Source organism: Manacus candei, unplaced genomic scaffold (assembly GCF_025592945.1).
Source record: "Manacus candei isolate 608988 ecotype Guabito, Panama unplaced genomic scaffold, ASM2559294v1 h1tg000017l, whole genome shotgun sequence".
Taxonomy (NCBI): domain Eukaryota; kingdom Metazoa; phylum Chordata; class Aves; order Passeriformes; family Pipridae; genus Manacus; species Manacus candei.
In genome coordinates this window covers 13,126,651-13,149,466 of record NW_026138065.1, presented here as the reverse complement: position 1 = coordinate 13,149,466, position 22,816 = coordinate 13,126,651, and the positions used below count along the sequence as shown (strand labels likewise).

The 22,816-nt window shown below is 40.5% G+C and overlaps 1 protein-coding gene across 6 annotated transcripts in view; it reads right to left on the bottom strand.

Moving 5' to 3' along the window:
• Positions 1-22,816, bottom strand: part of DAAM2 (dishevelled associated activator of morphogenesis 2) — a 221,433-nt gene that overhangs the window by 24,230 nt on the left and 174,387 nt on the right. For 4 of the 6 annotated variants that reach the window (XM_051782852.1, XM_051782850.1, XM_051782853.1 and 1 more), the window contains 7 exons: positions 19,239-19,346; positions 16,426-16,458; positions 12,863-12,969; positions 4,189-4,273; positions 2,544-2,650; positions 1,733-1,821; positions 794-962 (listed from right to left, as the gene is read on the bottom strand). In XM_051782852.1, coding sequence (XP_051638812.1) covers positions 794-962; positions 1,733-1,821; positions 2,544-2,650; positions 4,189-4,273; positions 12,863-12,969; positions 16,426-16,458; positions 19,239-19,346 — 698 coding nt within the window. The remainder of the gene's footprint in view (positions 1-793; positions 963-1,732; positions 1,822-2,543; positions 2,651-4,188; positions 4,274-12,862; positions 12,970-16,425; positions 16,459-19,238; positions 19,347-22,816) is intronic. The other 2 variants (XM_051782854.1, XM_051782856.1) reach the window with 1 other exon arrangement.

The following is a 22,816-nucleotide window of genomic DNA, read 5'->3' as shown; positions in this document are numbered from 1 at the left end:
TGTGGAGAAGACAGACAGACTGCTGCCTCAGAAGATGCTGCTGTTCAGAGACTGGAAGGGATCTGTCCTTCTTTCCCTCCTGGACTTTTATTTGGAGGGGAGAAGAGATCTGGTCCACTGTAAATACTATATGTCATGGTAGAGATAGTTGTGATCGTGTGTATAATGTGATATGGTATTTATTTGTACAGTCATTGTAATATATTTCCCTTTCCCCCACTTTGAGTCTGGTGTGTTTTGTCTGGAAAAACCCATCTCACATTAGGTTGAGATGTGGGAGGGGGAATGGAGCTAGGGGATTGGATTTTGGGGCTATCTCAAACCATGACACTGGTGTAGGTAGAGAGACAGTTTATGACAGTCCTGCATCAGAAACATATGCCATGTTTCACAGGAGACAAAACTGTGTTCAGAGTTTATTGTTTTCTTTTTTGCAAAACCATGGCCATAAAACTTTGGTAAAAAGGGCAAATTCCACAGAAATCCTCCTTCTCCTCAAACTTATTTCAGTCATTTGTGAAATACTGCATTTTGTCATCTTTGCATAGTGTTGCAGGAACAAAATCCAACAACAGATTTGCATTATCCAGAGAAACAGCAGAATTTGAGTGCTGTGTTAATAGCCAGTCTTAATTGCTGCAGAATCCTTAAGAGAGAAAAGTTATACTTAAGTGCCAAATAAGACAATTTTCAGTTGCCTACAGAGCTAAAATCAAATGAAACTCTATTTTCATTACTATGATAAGAGATGCAGCAGCACAGTAACAGATGCATTTACAGCATTCTACCTTACCTGTCTATGCTGGATTTGGTGTCTGCAATTTTGTTCAGGCTGGAGACTTTGAAGCCATAAGCACTTCCTCTTTGGCCCTTGTTCATGTAATTCCCAAAGGCCAGAACTACCTCCAGGAGTTGCCTCAAACGCTTGCTTCGGATGAGTTCTTTGGATGCCAGAAGAATGGCTTGAAAAGAGAGAAAAAAGCAGAAAATGTTATTTCTCAGTGGCTGTTTTTAACATGCTTGGGCCCATAATTTGAAGTACCCTTAAATGTCCATTTGACTATTGCACAACAAATGTTGCAACCCCATCTCTGTGTGTACTGTCCTTCCTGCTCCCTGCCCTCCCCCAGAATCAAGACAACTGGAAGGAAAATACATCTAGCTTGTAGGAAGCTCCTCTGAACATAGGATCAAGGCTGTTCTCTCACACTTCACACTCTAAAAACAGAGACAGTGAGAACAGGGGGGAAGGCTTGAGTTCATCTGGAAGATTACAATACACTCTTCTCTGCAGTAACTATGGATGTGGTACAGAAGCCATACACCTCCCCTACTTGTAAGTTAGACATTCCAAGAATATCAGTGTCCTGAGGCATCTATTCTAAGTGCTCTTTGGAGAGGGAAGGTACAAGGACTTGATGGTGAGAAGGGAAGGCTGACCTGCACAGAAAGACCATGAAAGATGAAAGTTTTTGGCAGCTCGGCACAGCCTGATAGCACAGTCACATCTGTCAGGTCATATTTACAGAGTAACAATCATGAAACTGACTGTATTAAGTCAATGAGTGCAAGAAGACTGTCAGACAGAATTAACTGCTTAGGATATGACATGTCTTGGGCACTGCTTCTACAAACATGGCACACATATAACAGCATCTCTTTTGAAAACAAGCCTTTCTTGACCTTCCCTGCCCCTCTACCCAACTCATAGCGAAAGCTTTATTAACCATACCTTCCACTTTTGGCTTTGCTTCTGCCAGCCTCTCTGGAAACTTCTTCTTAAAGAATAATGCCTGCAGCCGTTGCTGGTAGTGGTCAATCCTGCATGAAGGGTAGAGGAAAGCCAACATTGAACTGGAACTCTTAAAGCCCAGGGCCAGTATGCCACCCACATAATCTAATGGTTGGATGTTCAGTCCCATGAGGCCCAGGCATGGGATTACAGATATAGTTCAAACATATATATAACTGCATAATCAACCTTCTTATGAAAATGGAGGACCTCAAGTCATGTTTTGATCTCAGTTGAAAAGTAGCTGGAAGAATACCCATTACTCTCAAAATATGAGTCATGGGAGATGCCAGCTGCACCTCAATTAGCAGAACAAGATGTTAATCCCAATCAGGGGTGTAGTAAAGCTGGAACAAGAAAGAGAGTCAGAGGATGAGGAAACAGGATAGCTGATTGGACAAAGGGATCTATATGAAAACCTGACCCCTGGCAACACTACATGTATGTATCCATACTTCGATATGAATTCCTTTTTGTGAACAAGTTTAGGCAGAGGAGACAGATTTCTGCTTGCCATCAGAGGACTGGACCTTATACACAGAGACTGCTTATGCTTATCGTCAATAAAAAGTTTGTGTCATGAATGGAAATACTTGTAACGTTTGTGGGCTTCTGGCAAAAGCAGGGTGTAATGCTGGCCCAAAATCTCTTGCACCTTCCCCCCTGGAAGCTGGATGATCCATTTTCAATAACAATTACAGCTGCTTCCAAGAAGTCCTGTGTGCACTTTCCCATAATGTATCAAACAGACCTGCTCATCTCGAAGAGGAAACGATCCGCACGGGCCATGCGCTCAATTTCATGTTTATGCTCCTCCAGCAGGTCAGTATCGCTCTTTTCAGGAACGAACTTCAGTAGCTACAGTGAGAGACACAAATCAAACACTGAGATATAAGATCCAAGGAAAATGAGAACGGAACAGAGAGGGACAAACCAACCCCGATGGAGAGAAGGCCCTCAGATTTCTCTGCTACCATGGGGAAGAATTACATTGACTCAGCCGTGTGACCATAACTTCAAAAAAGTGCAGCTGTGTCTACAAAACTGACCTTTTCTAAACCTTTGCTTGCTGTTCTGTCTTTATCCTTCACTGACCCCATTAAGATTAATTTTTAATTCTACAGGGAATTTCCCAATTCAAAATCCTAAAGGCCAAGTGCTACTGCAACTTACCCAAGGGGAAGTACAGAAAGAACTTGATTCCCACAGCATTACTTGGAGTTTAGATTGGTGCAAGCAAGAGCAGGACGTGTCCCACACACTGTGAAGTACCCATCATGCCTATCATAGAGTACACACAAAGCCTCATCTATCTCTCTCCTGGGTATGCCCTACACTGCTGAAACAATAAACAATAACCGAGCAACTCTGACACTGGCTGCTATTCATATGCTGACCTTAAAAGCCCATACTTTGACAGATTTTTGACATATCTCATTGTAGCTGTGCTTTAGTATGGTCATAAATACTGTCATGCACACAGCCTCACTGCACACCCACAAAAACTGCTCACAAGGCGTATCAAGCACTTTGCTTTTTACCACTTCTTAATATTTTACTCCACTCTACAAAAATATGATATTCCAAGGTGTGGAGCATTAGGATCTTGCAGTTAGTTCTGGAGCAGCTGTGAGCATTCAGATAACATGACAAGTAGGCTATAAATTTCCAGAATGGAAAAGCCTTTTGTACGTGATTAAATACTGTGTCTGCAAAGAAAGAAGGAATAATATTTGTTAGACAGTTCACAATTACAACATTTTGCACACTCCTAAGGAACTTTATCATCTTTGCATCTTTGGTCAAAGCATCATCTGTCACCATCTTCAAATGGGTCAAATAGGGCAATGGGTGTAAATAGGGCAGTGGTGGTTTAATTGTGGGGGGTTTTTTCTTCACAGGTTACATAGTCAACCAGGTGCCAGGGATGTAAGTCCCTCACTCTCTTTCTAGCCATTCCAGTTCAAATGCAAGATCCTTTCTAGTCCTGGTTCTAACCATTGACCTACATGGCCTGGTTCCTGGCATTTCCCAACAGAAAAGCTTCAGGCAAAGAAGGGAGATGAAGAATAGAGAAAAGAAGAATAAAAAATGGGAAAAATTATGGGAAAAGAGAGACCATGAAAATAAACCTCATACCAACTGTAATCATGCATATTTTGCATCAAGAAGAGAAAACTCATGAAATCAACCTGATACAAATACAGTTACAGGACAGAGGTATACCCCAACAACACTGGGAAAAATACTTTTCTCATGGTCCCATGTGCAGCTCCACTGACATGGCAGGGCCAAGTTCAGATCTGCAGACAGCACAATCAGTATATATATATCCACTTGAAAAAAGGCAATGAAGGACTTAAAAATAAGTTATATCCGACTGCAATCTTTCTCACCTGCTCAAGCATATCTTTTGCTAGGTCTTCTTGTTCATCCATTTTCAATATTGCTTGTCTGATTTCTTCATTAGACAGCTTCAGCCTTTCAAAAGTATCAACATTGTACCATTAGTTCAAAGCTTAAGTAACTCTGACAATTCAGAAAGCAGGAATCCTGAAATACTGCACTAAACAGGCATGAAACAACCCTGGCAAGCTCTACTGTGAAGTTGCTACTCTAGAGTATTCAGTAAGATGAACAAATCAGTCCTAAAGTCAGAGATTTTATAGATCACATGTTTTTATCGTCTTCAGTTAATCAAACACACATCAAAAAATCAGATGGTGATTAAGAACAATCAGTTCCTCATAGATTTAAAGTGCTTCCAGCTTCCCCCATACCAGATACCTCCCTCATCAAGTTCTTCTGCTATAGTAAAACTCAAATCCATGTGATTTATGACCGTGATCCCATGTAACAACCTAACCTGTGAACATTAAAGCATCTCACAGAGTAACAAATAATGGGACTGAACATTCCCTTACTGAGAACAGGGTTTCTTGTAAGAAGACTGGTTGTGCTAAGTTGACTCTTTCAGCAGCGACAGCTGACGAAGGGATAGACAGCATCTACATATCCATGTTTTATAGCCAATATGAAACAAGCTCTGAAAACAAGGGCTTATTAATGTTATCTAAGGTACTAAAATTACACTCTCCTTACCACCTACTCCTGTCCACCTGAGTGCAACGAGTAGGGGTCATCAGCTACAATTAAAACCAGAATCAATTAAAAAAAGTGTTGAGGTCTCCATTCGAAATCCAGGGCAGACTAGGAGGAGCCAAAATTTGTGATCACTGAGATGTTACTTGATGGATAAATGAAATTAACCTGGTGGTTCTCAGAGCAGATATCAACAAAGAAATGCACACTTTCACCAGTCATTTCAGGACAGTAGAGGAGTTCCAAATGAACCATAAAGGAATGGCTGTCCACAAGAAAATCTCAATTTTGGGACTGAAACAGGACAGTGTGAAAATAAATATCTGAGGACCGAAGTCTACAGTCTCCATGGACCTTTTACAATCAACATAATAAATTAACAGCAGAAAGAGGAAATGCAAATATAAATAAGAGACAGGCTGATGCATGAAGCAAAATGTTTTTGTCTTCAGTGCTAAGAAATTCCTTGTTGAAATTTCACATTGCCATTGACATTTGGATAGAATCATATTTTTGGAACTAGGTAAAAGCAAAAGAAAAAGCTTTATTTTTATAACAGGAAATATTACTAAATCTAAGAAACTTAAAACATTTTAATATTGCCCAATATAACCAACAGCTGGAAACTAAAATATGAATCAACAGACATTTGAAAGCTTTTACATATTACATCTCTAAATTAATTGCTCTTATTCTTTTCCTAGATGGTCATCGTGTCTTCTTTTGTCAAGGAGGGCAAACTGATACCAGCTAAGCACGATTACATACCGAATTTCCAGAAAAGCTACATAATTGGGCCATGCTTGGATGAGATATAAGCATTAAAAGTTTTACAATGAAAAGGCTGGAAACTTTTTACTTCGGGTCACCAGTTTGACTGCAGATCAAAGCAACAAACTTCAGTACATGGACTTCTGCATAAAGTTCTACAGCCTCAATCAGAAAATGGGTTACTTTTGGCTTAATAATGAATTGCAAAGTCCATGGCTGTGTGACCCTGAACTGATTGAACACTGTGACCAGATGAGGGCTGAAATTGGTGGCTGTGGGTCTGGTTCCTAGCAGACACATATTACACATGCCAAACAATTCGGTGCCTACATTTTTTAAAAGTGTTACATTTTGTGGGTTATTTTTCCTTTAGAGAGCACCTTCGCATTTTTCAGAATCTGGAGTCTGAAGATTAGTGTGTCTCATAACACAGGCACACAGTCTGTGAGAGGGAATGCAATAAACCAGTCTAGTAACAGCAGCGTGAAGGGGGTTTTTGTTGCTGCTTTCATTGAGGTTAAAAAGAATGAGGGTGAGTTTCATGTTTTTTCCATGCAAACAACTTGAGCAATTACTGCACTGACCACCCACTACACAGTGCAAGTACCTCTGTGTGTGTTTGGGGATGCAGTAAACAGGATCGAACAAGCAGATTTGAGGTACATCAACACAATGATGTTGTACATATTATTGCTGATCTTGCTGTTCAGTTCAGGAGCCCGAGGACTTCAGACTCCAAGCTCCTCTGTTTGCTGCCATTCATCAGCACTAAATACACTTCAAAACATCTTCTGTTCAAAAATAATTGAAAGCCCCAAGGACAGACAGTTATACAAACACACTGATTTCTTGGATGATTCTGTGCCCTCTGCCATCAGCAGAAGAACATCTGGCTTGAATGGTTTAGCTTGCAGTAGAGAGAAGAAGAAAGCCTGCCAGTCCCCTGCCAAGAAGCAATTTAACTCAGTCACTTACAGGACTGTAACAGGGTCACGGTGCCTGCAGGTGTGCATTCTAGATTATTACCAGTCTAATTACAAGTATGGAAGAATTTACAGCAGAACAATCTTACTTTTCTAAAATGGATTTGTTCTTCTTCTGGGACAGGATGCATTTCGAGAGCATCAATGGCACAAAACATAGATCTCCCCACTTAAAAACTGGCTGAATAACTAGCCAAAGAATTGTTAATCAAGTGATTCTTCTTGTATTTTCAAAACTCATGCCCAGCCATGCAGCAGATCTTAAAGATGGCCAGCACTAATGTGAAACAGATGTGCTGCTTTTAAACAGAAACAGGTGAACTGATTAAAGAAGAACCTAAAGCAGATGCGTAAAATCTTTCCATTTAAAACTGAATAGAGGCATCCCTCAGAGCCTAAAACTCATATGAGACAGACAGCAAATTAAAGTGGGATTATGGCCCAAAAATTTACACTACAGAAATTACATTTTGATATCTCTTGGAAAGTCTGCAATGACTTTCTTATAAGCTTTGCAGATCCAGGCACTCTTCCTCCAGTTCCTGGAGGTAACTCAATTTAGAACAGTGTACAATTCAAGCTATATTTCCTCTGCCTTACACTCCTCTAAATCATGTATCCTGGGATCATGATTCAGGAAGTAAATGTGACCAGAACAAAACACAGTGCCCCTTTCCTCAGCTGCAGCACATTCATTCATAGCACAGATATTGGCTGTTTTTTCCAACAGCAGCCTGACACTGGTCAGATGACAAAAGGAAAGGATCTTCATGGAGAATACTCCCTCCTTCTTCCCTCACCCGTACATCTGGTGGCAGCATATGGAACTCCAACTGCTTGAGTCATCTTCAAGCAATGTTAAAGCTCAACAACTACCAAATAACTTCTGATATGGTACTTAGCCTGCCTCCCTCTATCCCCTCTGGCTTCATAAATACTCTCTATTGACTCTGTAGAGTAATTCATCACTAATCTCCCCAGGACACCTCGACTGATTTAACACCAGCTTCACTTGCAGACATCAAGTGGTTTATTGTTTCGTCCTCTTGGAGAACGCTGGCAGCCTGACTCAGAACATGCCTGGGAGACATGTTGCAGTTTTACATCAACTTCCCTTACAGACATCTAGTCCTCGCTCATTTTTCCTCCTTAAATATACCCATTGATTTAACTCACAGTAACCTCCCCCCTTCATTTCTCCCTCACATGAATCAAAGCAGAATACTTGTCACTCATTAACCATCTCCTTCTCTGAGGAAAAAGTGAGTTACTTCATGGGCTTGTTCCTTGGATCTTGCTTAGCTTTTGAGAAAGAAGAATGCCTGCTCACTAACAGAGAACCTGCAGTTTTGTTGAACCTATGTTAAGCTCCCATACTCAGGGATCGCAGTCCCACTCTTACCTTCGAGAAGGGGACTGATTATCATGTATCAAGGCCATTTTATAGCTCTTACTGAACTACAGTGCTTCCAAAAGATGCCAAAAATAGTAGCTGTGACAGTGAGAGGCACTGATTGATACTTAGCTACATCCTAAGGCCAGTTTGTATAGCTCACACAAATCTTTTTTGCTGACTGCAGAATTCTCCATCTCCACAAGTCATTTCACACAGGCTACTAGTTAATAATTCATTTCCAAACCTTGTGACTGAGACATAAGCTTTCTCTAACTCCTGAACTCTCCTAAGGCTCTGTACAACTACCAAGCTGTTCAATATCTGTGTTTTGGGAATATTCATTGTCACTATCCCATGAAGGCCTCCTCTCAGAAGCAGCATTCAGGAGTCAGGCTGGTCTAACTGCAGACTCAGACAGAAGACAGAAAGATGCAGCCACTCTTCCCACATCCTCAGCTTGTCAATGAAGGCAACAGTGCTTTAACTTTTGTGGTACAACAGATGGGACATTTTACCAGGTACATCTTACACCATTATATCAACATGTTGGGAAAAAAATCCACCAGTGCCTTTTCAGCACTTCACTGTGAAAGTATTCTGGCAAGTGCATAAAGAAACAGGCTTTTCTTTTCTTGTCCTCCTTCAGCAAAAGCTCATGAGTGACCAAGCCACTTTTTATCCAAATACTCTCAATTTCCTTCCAAGAAGGATCTGGAGATGACCATCTTTCTGAGCCAAAAGGAGCAAAGCAGGGCCAAACTTGGGAGTCCCCAAATTACAGTGAGATATTGATGAGGGAGTGGTTCATCTTTTATCACAACCCTACGTCCTGGTTCCTAGTTGTGACCTAAGACAAGATGGTATTGACTAACATGCTCAGTTTGCCTTTGAGTATCATACTCAGGATAGCAGGTAAAGCCATTTATTGCAGACCTTCACTTAAAAGCAGGAAATCTCCTCAGGAACCCAGGAGGGTTTGTTGCCTAGTGTTTTTCAAGACAGCACAGTGAGGAACTGAATTGCTGAGTCTGATTAGCTGTTTCTGTACCAAGACATGATCTGTATCCCAGAATATCATACTACTTCGAATCTACTTTGAAATAAGGGTGAACACTGTACTGTTACATGGCAGAAAGGCACACAGGGACTGGGGGCAGTGCAGAGGCAGTACATGGAGACTGACATTTCCTGAATAACTTGTCCTCTTAGTGTCTGAACTGAAAAGGTTTGAAAGCATGGAAAAGCTACAGTGATGTGAGAAAAATACTTGATCTCTCTAACATTCTCTTTGAAAATTCTGCCCAAGACCCTTTTCTTCTCCCTTATTGATGTTTGAATTGAAAATCAAGAAAGCCACAAACATTTGGTAAAGATGTCTGCCAGTATTTATCTACTGTCATATTCATGTTTAAAATTACCATTGTGTAGTCAGATTCTGCCTTCTGCTACTATTGGTTTTATGACATTTTGCTAGCACTCCTACTGTTTCCAGTAACCTTTCTCTTTAGAAGGTTACTGCTGACTCACCGGGCCACAGGAATAACAAACACATCTCAGAAGAACACTGATATAATTTTTTTTTTGGAATTCATGCAAAATTAGTTGCGAAAAAAAAGTTCCATAAGTACATGTTCAACTTTCTTCCAAACAAGATGTCTTACAGAACTGAATCTCTCCAGAGCGTTTCACAGAGCAAGACAGTAAGCAATATATATTTTGGGTATGTTCTGCAAGAACATTTAAAGATATGGTACTTTATGCTCTACTTTTACAGTAGAGCAGTGAAAATATTACCCATTACTTAAGTAATGGAGGCAGGGAGAAGCCATACCAATGAGAGGTCAGAGAAATTTCCAGCTGCTAGGAGAAAGCAGGGAACCATGGGGATATGGGATGACTCTTTCAGACCACACAAGTCTGACAGTAAATCTCCAGCCTGGTGAAAACTGAAGACATCAGGAAGTTCATGAGAGATAGCAGATTTCCAGAGTGACAGAAGCAACTGTATGTTTGAAACACCATTAAGAAAGCTAAATTTGAGGTTGGTGGGCGCCTGAACTCACCACAAATAGATGGTTCCATGTCCTGGTTGAACTGTGGCCTACTGGAAATACTGTGGAATAAACTCATCTTGTGTGTGTTCAAACCTTTAAAGTGGGCCTATGGAACAGAGCTTTGTTTTAGATCCACCAGGCTCTGTTAAACAAGGACAATTTAATTCTTCCTCTGCAGGAACACTGAAAGATCTACTACTATCAAGTAGTTGAAATAGAGCTTTTTTTATGGAAATAGAGATGGGAAGGGGGGAGGAAGGCTTACGAATCTGTTAACTGTCAGCAAAAATAAACAAGCAATTCAATTTTCATCTCTTTTCAGTCTACCATGCTGCAGTCTCTCTGCAAAAGAAAGCAAGAGACATCTATTTCTCATTCTTGCTATATTTTGGCTTGTTGGACCATATGAAATATGAGCTCTGCCTGACCCCTTCTAACACAGTGTTAGTAAAACAAAAACATTTGAGTAGGGGAGGGAAAGAAAACCCAACCCATGCAGCTATTTTACTTTAAAGGACACGACAGTTTAGTGTAAACAAAGGGGGAATAAACTACAGGGATATATGCACAGTAATAGTCAATTGGAAACAGCTGTTGGCAGATAGCGTGGCAACCTGAAAGCTCAGGGTTGCACAAACTCTCTTTGTTTGTCACCAGTTTAAAATCCCCTGCCATTGTACATGTGTGCACACTCACATGCACATGTGTGTGAGGTGTGCTGCAGGACAGCAAGGGCATGGCAGCAGACAGGAATGATTTGGCTGGGAGTGTCTCTCCTTTAGGGTTTAACCTAAAGGAGGAAGAAGTGGGTAATGAAAAAAACTGCAAAGGGGTCATAAAACCCTTTCAATTAATGTCTGCAGCAAATCCTCCCAATTGCTGTCTTTAATAAAAGAACCATATAAGCACAAAGAGCAAAAAAGGCATGAATGTAGAGGTGTTATTTTAGTTCTCAAAGATTTTTGCTTCTCTGGTTGCATTTAAAAGGGAAATTTGGGGAGGAATACCAATCCTGGGGCAAGCTGTAAGATATTTCTGATATTCTACGTGTAACACTATCTGTTAAAAACTTTAAATGATCTAAGCCAGTGATAGCCCTGGAAACTGGTGTTTCCAATAGCACAGCACAGGAAAGTTAACAGGGCACAACACAAACTGGCAGGCTCCTTAGGGACAGCTCAGTCTCCAAATCTCTATCATCCATGTTAGGCCTGCTAACAATAAGGGCAAGATATTTCCTAGTGGAGAAGTTGACAGTGACAAAAAACAGTTTTTCACCTCTGGTTTGAGTCCAGAGGAGCAGTTTGAGGTGGACTGACTTCATGTCCCACCTGGAGTGAACACATGCTGTGTATCTTGAAGTGCAAGGTTCATGCTTCAGTGACACTGCTGCTGGAGATACAGAGACTGTCCTTTTTCTCTCACTGTATAGAGAGGATTCTCCTCTGGTAAGAATTGCCCAGACTTGCATGGCAGAAAGAGGTGAATGTCAAAAAACACATATTGCTGCCATCCACACAGCTTTTGTTTTGGAGATAGAAGGTTTTTGTAATAAATACCTAGAGCCATACCAAGTCATGGACCAACTTCCTGGATTATCTCAGCCCAGCAAACTGCACACATTATGTTACCACTTCTAGGAAATGTTCCACCTGCTTACATGAGTTAACCTGAACCCCAGACACAATTTAGTAGGTCCATCAAACAGCATGAAAATCCTGTTACCCTGGTGCCTCCCCATTCCTCTGCCCTCAGTCAACTGCCAATACCAGCAAAGATATGCATTGGCAACTGCTGCAGAGAGAGAAATGTAAGCCTTCCCTCACTGAAGGTTTGGATGGTGGGGGTCCTGCTGACATGCAGGCTAATGCCACATAAGTAGCATAATGACAGCCTCCGTGGGTTTCACTAAGCAATGGAAAGAACTCATTTCAGTCCCGGTGGTTTGGCTGCAACTTTGCTTTTAACTGTTAGCTTGCTGGAGCAGAAAAGCATCACATCCATATGAACGCTTATTTTCGACTGATCATTGAAACACTTTTTCTGCTCAGTACTGCCACAGCTTTACTAGGTTCTGCCTCCAGCCTCGCTGTCCCTCCTCTGGTAGGAAAAGCAACTTTCTCAAATTGATCAGCATCTGCACAAATTTGATAGCCGGAGACAGACATCCAGGCCAGTGCTTATGTTGGTAGAAAGACATGAAAAGACATAAAGGGCCCTGATGTCACTGCATTTGAACGCATTAGTCATTGCAGGAATATGCAAAGGGAACGCTGGCTTCCAACACCTAATTTACAAACAGAAGACCTAATTCTTGGATATGTCTGTCTATGTTTACATTGCGTCTAACCACAAGTCAAAATTGACAAAAATAAACATCATTCTCAGCTCTTCTGTATTCCAGGGAGATGCTCAGAGCAGCATTTAGAAAGAAACACGCAAAACAGAGACAAGTGACAGACAGAGAACATGGGGGCACATCACCTAGAGCAAAGTGTCAAAGACCTGCTTTCATCTACCAGTGAGTTTTCTGATGATGAGTCTTCAGGTACATGCTGGTGTTCAGCTGTTTGATGCACAAAATGTGAGAGAACATGTTGGACAGACATGCTTTTATAAAACCATAAGAGAGGTTTATCTAAGGTTCTGCAGGTATTAGCAGGTCTGGCTGGGAAAAGAAACATGTCCACTTGTTTAATTCCCTCCCCTCTTACCCCTGCATTGACCATGGCATACCCTGTGAGCTAAAGGTTAGCACACTTACTTGGAAAGGAGAATGACACAGTTCTGGGCCCTCCGGCCATCAATCACAGAGAGCTCTTTCACCTTTCGCGTGGAGAGGTAAAGGTCTTCGGTTGAGCCCATCTCTTTCTGCATGTATTTCAAAAGGAGGGAAAACAATCAGTATTATGTTTCTCACCCAAGACTGATAGCTTTAGCTGAGTGTAATGAGCAAACCCATCCCAACTTAGAAAAATCTACCCACATGGTAAGAAAAGGAGACAAGAAGGGTAGAAAGCATGTAGGTAGATTCTGTATTACTAGACAAACAGCAGTAATTCATTAACACCTATGAGATCATCTTTCATCCCAATACTGGACCTGATTCTGACCTATTGGACTCAGTCTACCAATAGTTATGTTATTATGCTAATGTGAAAAACTGGCATGACAGGAAAATCAGGCACATTATGATAAAGCCCACTGGTGTCACAGCACATCCTTCAGTGGATGCACCTCCTGCAGGGGTTACACAACAGTCTTGTAAGGCTGCAGCACAATCAGTAAAAATCCTTCTGTCATCTCTTAAGGCTGCCATTGGACCTACCAATCCATATTATATGAGAGATGAAAACAGTAGGGCATAATGGCATTTATATTACTAAATGGTCAAAATCTACATCTAAACTATCTTTTTAAAAAACTAATATATTTAATTGTACAGAAACATTTTCCAAAGTTCTCTGTATATCCCCACTGCTGTATTCATCCCCTGAAAAAAACCCTAGAAAATCCTGTCCAGAATGTTTGTCACAGCACACAGAAATAAAATATTTGCTAACTCAGTCTGACTATCCAGAAGCCTCTTTCTATCTCCTTGTCCTGCCTACACATGAGAGTCATGGTATTTGTTTCACTTCCAGAGACTGGCTTTCTGTAGTTACTTTTCAGTATCTTTTAACACCATTCCTTAAAGAGTAGTAGAGGTAATGATAAAACGTGTTGATTCTCAATAATAGCACTGTAGTTACCTACAGAGAAGAGGGAATTGAAAACAGGAGTTTTTATTTTCCCAGCTAACTGCTGCTGGAACATTTCCAAAAAAGCCTTTCCATGATATCCATATTCTCAGGCCTTGAGATTTTGATATTTACCAGTATAATCTAGCTTTGAATGCACCTGTCAAATAAGCAGGTGCACAGTACATAACAGCAAGCATGCTGAATCAGATCAAAAGGCCCATCTGACCCAGCATCCTGTCCCTGAGAGTGGTCAACAGCAGATACCCAGGGAAACGTGTTAGATGACGGTGCTTCCCAAAATTCATTCTCAGGACTCAAGGTTCTGCAACTCAAGACTTACTTATATCAGCATGACTAATGCAAGAGATTTTGACACCCAAGTATTTGAGTGTTTAATGTAAATCACAGATTCATATTGCTAGTTATCCTTTCAGTTATTGTTATAGTCAGCTACAATGAATTTGTGTTGCTCGTGGATATACAAGGGATTCATACAGCCACGTCCAAATGTGCTGTAGTGAGCCACCACCAACAGCAAGTGGCATTTATAAGCAGGTACAAAGCACAACTGAAGCCATGCACACAGTAGTTCTGCTGGATGTGGCCAAAGTAACTAGCTTGGCAAGAAAAAAAAATTGCAGTGTTACTTGATACATCAAATAGTGTTTCCAAACAAAGGAAAAATTAGTATTGGGCAAGTTCATTATTTCTGAGAGAATAACTAACAATGCCAATAAGCAGAGCACCCCCAGTATAACCTGGCATGTAGAGATTTAGAAGTTTTCCTGAGTTTTCTGAGTTTGTGGGGAGGAAGATGGGAAGGTGGAGATGGGCAGTTGTTGAAGGGAAGAATGGTACTTGTTGGTCAGTGCTCTTGGTTTCAAAGTTTCACTGATCCTCACTAGTTAATGTTGGCACACAAGTGCACCTGGATAGTGATAACCGGCACCCATTCCAAGGGAAAAAAAAGTTTCAGTATTTGGCTGTGTGTGTGGGGTGGGAGTTTAGTCAGCTTCTCTTAAAGCCATGCAGCATGGATTGGTACAATAGTCTACATGCCATTTGCAATTCCCCAACCCACAAGGTTCAACAAATAACTGGAACTATTCAGACATGGTCTACTCCTTGGTCATAAGGATTGGGCTAGTCTCATCTAAAAATATATTCTCTTAAATTCATATTGAGGAGAGAGATATTTACAGATACTTGGAGTTAGGTGTAAGCAAAAGCAGATGAAGCTTCAAGTTTTACCAAAGCCAGATTCTAAGCTTAGATGAAGGAAAACAGATTGAATATGGACTATCCACATTTTCTCAGAAACCCGAAAAGTTGAGCAAGAGGGCAGTAGTGACTAGCTTTTGTGAGAGAGGTCAAGCCCTGAAAGCAAAAACAGTTGGAGCTATTGCCAACCTGACAGACAAGATGCCTAAGTTTTATCCCATCATTCTTTATCAACTTTCCATCTGGAATAACATTATGTTATGTGCTTCAAAGAGTATTTCACAGTTGATATTTTAATTGCAAATTCAAAAATCAACTAAAATTTCAGTGCCGGAATGACTATACGTGTTCATCTTATTGCTGCCTTGTTTCAAACAGAGTTTGATTTTGGTAAGCTGAAGAACTTGTGGCCTGGTACCATGGCAGAACCCTAGGTTCTAGTAATTATCAGTACTTTAGGGAACTATTTCAACCATATTGACTTGTTTCTTGGTGTGCTGCCATGGTAAAAGGCCCAAAGCCATGTATTAGCTTCCCCCAGTGGCAGAAATACTGACTAGACTTTCTGAATACAGTTCCCTGAGCACTCATGGTGAGAACTACTTTCTTCTGAAGCCACTAGAGACACATGATATCTGAAAAATCCTCTTCCCATAGCATTGCTCTTACCAAAATTATTGCCAGAATCTTAACTTAAGATGCTGAATAAATTGAGAGGTTCCAGTTTAAAGACATATGGGCAATCCAATATCTCTACTTATCTAAATACCATTTTAGTCTTGTGCTGAATTTCATTAGGACTTCAGCAGTCTGAAATGCAACTTTCCTCCATTCTAACCCTTCCACTCCTCAGATGGCACAAATCCTTCTGCCAAGCCAAAGTGCCCAGTTCTACACAAAGAAATATTTCCTTTATCAGAGAGTCTGTGGCTAGTGAATGCATCTGAAGACTTCAGTAGTTCAAAGCAGATGGACCACAGATGGGAGCAGTGGGAGTGAAGGCTCCCTGAGAACACCTTTTGTTCTCCACTAGAGAGACAATTACTTTGGTTAAGGAAGAGTTCACATTCACATTCTTCTTTGTCCCTGGCCTTTTTCCCTCAGGATCATCAAAAAGGGGGATACAGACACCAGCAGAAATGACAGTGGGATTATAACTAACTGAAAGAACAGGAACTACTTCCTACTCTAGAGCTAATACAACTAAAGGAAATTTTTGTACCGCCTTCCCCACCCAGAAGGCAGAGTGCAAGGGCATATGAAACAGTAGCATGAGAGGAGTCATGACCCCATAATGTCATGGTGTGGGACTTCACCTTCACACACACTGCAAGAGGATCAGGAGGCAGACAATGATACTCACCTGCTTACAGGAGGAGGGGTTAGTTAGCAGGTCCTATGCAGGCAGCAGTCGCAAATAACGAAGAAGAAAACATGCCAAAAATTAGTCACAGGGAAAGATATCAAGTTTAACAAGGCAGCTGAATTTAGACACACACTGTTTTCTAAGAGCATAAAATGCTTAGCAAGTAATACTGGCCCAGATGGTTCAAAGGTATTTCAACATTCCTTTGCATATTTTAAATCAGCAGATGTTGGGGACCTAAGAGTTCTAGGTCTTTTCTGAAAATAATAAATTTAGTCTCCAAAGCATAAATCTCTTAGGTCTTGAAATATTAACTAGGATAATGCTTAAATACCTTTACAAATCTAGTCCAGAGCCTTACTTAAAGAACTGCCAAGGTTAAAACTTGAGGGTCAGTTCTCCTCTCCCAATGCACAGGCACAGTTTGCAGTTATTAACAAGTATGACAAGTAAAAACTTGTTTCAATGGCACAAACAATTTCTAGCCAAGTATTTTGAAAGGACTCTGCAACTGCCAAGGAAGCCTTACAGTACTGCTGGGTGACAAACACCAAATATTTCACAACATATTCCATACTCCAGGAAAACACCAGATATACTGAATCCAAAGGTCAGTATAGATCGGAGCAAGTCAAAAGACAAGAATTCTTGGTCCAGCATTCTATACACTGGACAATTTTGTTTTCCCTCACAGCCACCAGAAACAATACACTGGGCTTGAGAGAGGAGAAGAGACTCTTTGTCATTAAAAAAAAATGAAGAAAAAAAGAAAAGCCGTTTAATGTAAATGAAATTGGAAAAAAATACGAAGATCATGTTAATAACAGCAAAGAAAGAAATACTTTTATCTCTACTCATTCAATATTTCAGATGCAAAAGAGCAGGTCTTTGCACTGACATTTTTCTTTACAGACATTTGGATGAAGTTTAAAAGTCACAAACTCAGGGTAAACACTTGGTCATAGTGGAGTATTTCCAAACGTAAAAGAGGAGAAAAGACTAAATGTGAACTGGAGAAATTCTTGTAAGTTTTTAATTCAAAAGCAATTCTGGTTGCCTGGTCTTTTTTTTAGAAAAAAAAAAAAAGAAAAATAAAAAAGAAAATTTATGAGGACTTGATGATTGGAAGCCAGTTCACACTGGAGTGAGTATGGATGAAAAAGAAAGCATTACTATTTAAGGGAAAAGAAAAACAAAACCACCAATGTAAAAGCCTTAACAAAAGCTGGAAGGGCAGCAATACATCTAACTACACAAAAATGTGAGTATGTTACATAACTGTTACTCTAGTGTTCAGAGCCACTATAATAAAGTGTGTTTAACAAGGATGGAAGGGTACTGTTCTGAGACCCATGGAGGTCGCTCTGAAATGATGGCTCCATTCCAGTGGGCAGGGGTAAGGGTCAGGTTAGTTTATGGTTGAATAGCTCAGACTGCTTTTCAGTGATTGGTAACATAGCCATAAATTTTATGATTCTAACTGAGACTCATCAGACCAGGACAGCTTTGGCTTTGGGGGCCAAAAGGAAGCAAAGCTTTGCAAGGTCACTTCTAGTGAGGAAGCTGCAATGTTTGCACCTGAAACATTGGAATGGAACTTTGATGCTACAGTGGCTACTCATGCGCACAGAAGACAGTCTGGCTACTTGCGAATCAACTGAGAGCTCACCACCACAGCTAAGCTGTTGGCACAGGATCTAAATCCAGTCTTGTAACAGCACTGAAGTTTCATGTGCCTTTCTTCCTCTCTATGAACTAAGATCTTTTTTCAAGGAATGGGATTCACAGAAAGAGAGAGGGATCTACTGAAACAGTGACAGCTATTTGCAGGAGCAGAATGAGAAATGAAATCTCATCACGCAACAGGTAACATCACATTCTTCAGAGTTCAAGTGGGGATGCCTAACTATTTGGCTGTGAGCTAGTAAATTAGAAGAGTTATTCATTATGCTTATTGGATTAAACAGAAAAATGAAAGAGAGAAGGGAACACATGGAAAGTCCAAAGACAAGGGGTTGGTTTGTTAATTTTAAGGTACTGAATAAGTTAATGAAAAAGTCATCATCACTGTAAGGCATAATCATAAAGGTTGTTTATGGCAATCAAGTCTGTGTCTTTTCCTAAAACTTCACAGCAATGATCCAGTTCTGCAGCGTACAAGGGAATGAACATATATCAAACACAAAGAAAAGCTGGGGGATTTGAGGGAGTGCAAGTACAATCTGTCTGCTGCTAAATCTCATTCAGCAGAGATAGACAGACTGCAGGTGACTTGCTTTCCAAGAAATAGAGGAGGGAAAAAAGACATTCTAATAAATGGCCACTTTTAAAGTACGCTGTTTGTGTTATAATCTGTTATTTGGACAGTTTCTGTCATCTAGCCAGTTGGGTCAGTTGGTTGTTTAAGAAGAAATAGACAAAATGAAATTTTGTCACCTAATTCAGTCATCTTGCTCAGTACTCAGGCAACTACAGTCTTTTTCTCTAGATGAATGGGAGAAATAGAAAGATTGATATGTAAACATAAATATCAAGCTCAGGAGGCTTTGGAAGGCAGTGGCTATTGAGATTGAACAGAGATTAAATCTACTGGAGAGCTGACATTAGTGTGAAGCATGTCAATAACGGAAGGTTATACTCTGCCCTGTATGTCCCTCCCCACTTCTTTTGGTCTTGTGATTTTTTTGAACAGTGGCAAAGTATCAAATGATACAGCCTGACTGTAGGGAGACAAAGGCCCAGATGTGTCATGTGTTCTTTTCTCCTCCAAAAATTCAAGGAAGAAGAGGTATAGAAGAGTTCACCCCTACCTGGTGTCTCTGATACGCGGAGAACATCTTTTCAAAATCTTCTAGATCCAGCACCTTGAATGCCTTTAAATCATCAATTTCATTCCAGATTGTGCCATGAATCCTCTCCTAAAAGAAAAGGTCATATTTTAATGAGATAGCAAAAACTTTTAGCTAAGAACATCCAATCCCATTTGGATAGATCATACTCTTGTGTTCAGTGGTCATATTCCTATGTACTACTCCTGTCACTTTAGAGGGCACATTTTGTTTCAAGAGTCAAAGGAGAGAAAAAATAGTGGGGTTTTTTGTTTGTTTTTAAACATACTATTTTGTATTTTTCATCACAGCAAGCCTCTGATGGAAAGGCACATTCCAAGACTAGCAGACCACAGCTCAAGCATTATCCATGATCCCACAGCATACTTCCTTTCAAGAGTGGCCATCTGTCTAACACAAGGATTGTGGTCATGCTGAAAGAAGTGTTACCATCAGGAGGAAAGAGCTTAGGAAAGCCACTGATGCATGACAATCCCCAGACACATCTTCCCTCTTGCAAACTTTGCCAGGTTCTGTTATAAAGCCCAAAGGGTGCATGGTTTTCATTCTGCCTGTCTGTGAAATTTTTATTTTATTTTATTTTACTTTTAAGGCTCTGAGTCTAATTGTTTCCTATCACATCAACTTCCTTGTCTATATGGGGTCTCTGTCAACTCAGATAGACACAGACTATACTCAGATCTCTGAAACAGCATCATCCACACTAACTGGAAATGTTCACAACCCTTGTGATGATACATTATCCTGAATGCCAGGGAATCCTAGCTCTCTGGCAGACAATTAGCATGGAATGGGACAGGCACAAACTCCTCCTACTTTGCTGTCCACCAACCCTAGATCAAACAGGTTCTCACAGTACATGAACTGGCTAACCAACAGTCATCCTAAACTAGATGAAGGTCTTAGGTCTCCTGCTGACATTCTCAGGACAGATACCCTTGCTGGCAGAGGACACAAAGATTGAACTACCTTCTTCTTCCTACTGACTCTTAAGGTGCATGTTGTGTGGGACAAGCTTTGGGCAATTGCCCATTTAGAAAAGGAAAGGAAAGCTTGCTCTTCACACCTGACAGCACTATCTTTCAGTTCATTTAGTTAATGAGGCATACATTTATTGTACTTTAATGAAAAATAAGGAAGTCATTGATTAAAAGAAAAAAGAAATGGATAGAAGGCATTGTAAAAAAAAAACTAAGCAAACCCCAGGAGATGAAGAGCCAGAAGAACACTGATGCAGAGAAAGGCACGAACAGCAAGAAACAGCAATGAAACCCTCACACAGGCTCCAGCTCAGAAGTACCTGACTTGTAGCTCCACAGCAAAGTGCATTAACACTTAATTATCAGAACTAATTAGGAACAGGCTCTACTTCCCATTCAGAGTCATCAAAGGAATGAGGGAAATGTGGTAAGCCACAAGGCTCAAAGAGCAAGGAAAAAAACTGATGGGAGGATAAAATGAGGGGGAAATAAAAGTGTGAAGTGTTCTGGAGGAAATTCCTGGCAGGGCAGAGCTGTGGAGGAAAACCATCACCTTCTCTCCAGAGATGGCCTGTGAGTGCCTGAGGGCAAGGAGGGGTGTCTGCAGTGCTATTTACAATAAGAGCATATCCTAGGTGGGAGCAGCACCCATCCCTGAGCAATATCCCTCACCAATATCATTGTATCATCCCTTGCAATCAGTGTGGCTCTTTTTTCCATAGTGGGAAGAACATAATGACCCTGTGACTGTAACATGGCAAACAAGTTTGTGAGGCTTATCTCAGCTAAAGGAATAGGAGACAGAGTTAATTTTCATTTTATCCTAATCCTGACTCTGCTGCCAATCTTAGCCAGAAGCATTCAGAGTGTTCATTCTCATTCAATTTCCAGGCTGGCTTTATAAACCATGAATTATAAATCCTAAGGGATGTATTTGAACAGCAGAGCAGTTCTCCCAGTGCCCCACCAAGCACTGAAATGGAAGAACATTTCTTGACAGGAGCCAATGGACATGACTTCAGAAGCAGTCCTTAGAGTCATCATTGGGATAGAGCCCTGAGGAAGCCAAAACCTGTATTTTGTGTTTGGCACAGGTAGGATGTGACTCTAGAGACAGCTACTCATTAGAGTTTTGCACATCTACCTGTCCAGCTGCAAAATTCTCACGGGAGTGAAGTTTCCTCACTAACGGCAAGAACAGTGAAAATGTGCTACAGAACAGTCTAGTCTGAATGAACTGCAGAGGTGCCAGAACAGGAAGTTCTGAGACTCAGAAAGGGATTGCAGAGAGTAGTTCTTGTCCATACTTTCTGAGGAAAACAACCCAGTGAAAATTATCCTAATTTGATTCAGATTCATTTTAGGACCCAGGTTCAATCTGGTCCTCTACAGGATGGTATGTATGCTACTTGTAGCAGAAAGAGAGATTCCAAAGCAGCACACATTGCAATGGCGTGCATAAACTTGGACCAAAGCATTACAATTTTAATGTTAATCCAGTCAAAGAAAAATCAAGGCAAGTAGAGCTATAAACAACCTTTGTTACGCAAAAAACTTGCAATGGGGGCGTCCCTTCTACTTCTACCATCAGCTCTGTCCTTGAAAACTTTCATATTGCTGCCAGATAATTTCCTACACTGTGCTCTTGATACGCAGTTACGGATTAACTGGTTGATAGTTCATTGTCATCAGTCAGAGAAGACTGAGCATTTTAAGAGAAACAGACCTGCATCATGCGGTTACTATGATAAATGATTCCCTCAGCACCATAAAAAATACTTATGGTCCCTAAATAACAATGTAAAAATAAATTCTTTATGCTTTCTTTTTTTCCTCTGTCCTTAAAAAGAAAAAAATACAAATTAAAAAAGAGAGCAGACACTTCATCTGTAACATGCTTTTCTTTCCATCTTTACTTATTTATTTATTCATTCATTCATTTATTCACTCTAAAAGTCTTCTAAGATCTGTGGCTCCTCTGCTTTGGAAAGTCTTGGCCTGCTTTGAGAAGCAAATCCTATGAAGCACACTTCCCAACATCCTCTAGCAAAATGGTTGTACATATAAAGGCAGGAAACATCTTATTATCAGAACAAGTATTGACAAGGCATTTGTACCATCAAGCTAACTTTTTGGTATGTTGCATTTAACAATTCACTCACTGTAGCTGCAACAGTTACATCATTCCACCCTTATAATGAATCCCAGTTTGCTGAGACCAACCAAGATTAGAGAATGACAGCATTTCATGGAGCTACAAGTCATATCAAGTTGTCCTCTACTACAGCTAACAGATGATTTTATTTACCCCAAAAGATATAAATAATGATATTCTGGAAGCCATCAAAGACCATCATGCCTCAATAACCTCACAGCATGAGTGAAAATTTACAGTAGTTTCGTTTGACCTGCAGGTTCAGAGAAGCCATGGAAATGATGAGTGTCTTATGAATACTGGAGTAGGCAATCCTGCTTATTAATAGGTTAATATTTGGAGAATATTAACCAGAAAAGTGGAAGTAACTTAAAATTTTAATTCAGAAGGCCATTAGGAATTTG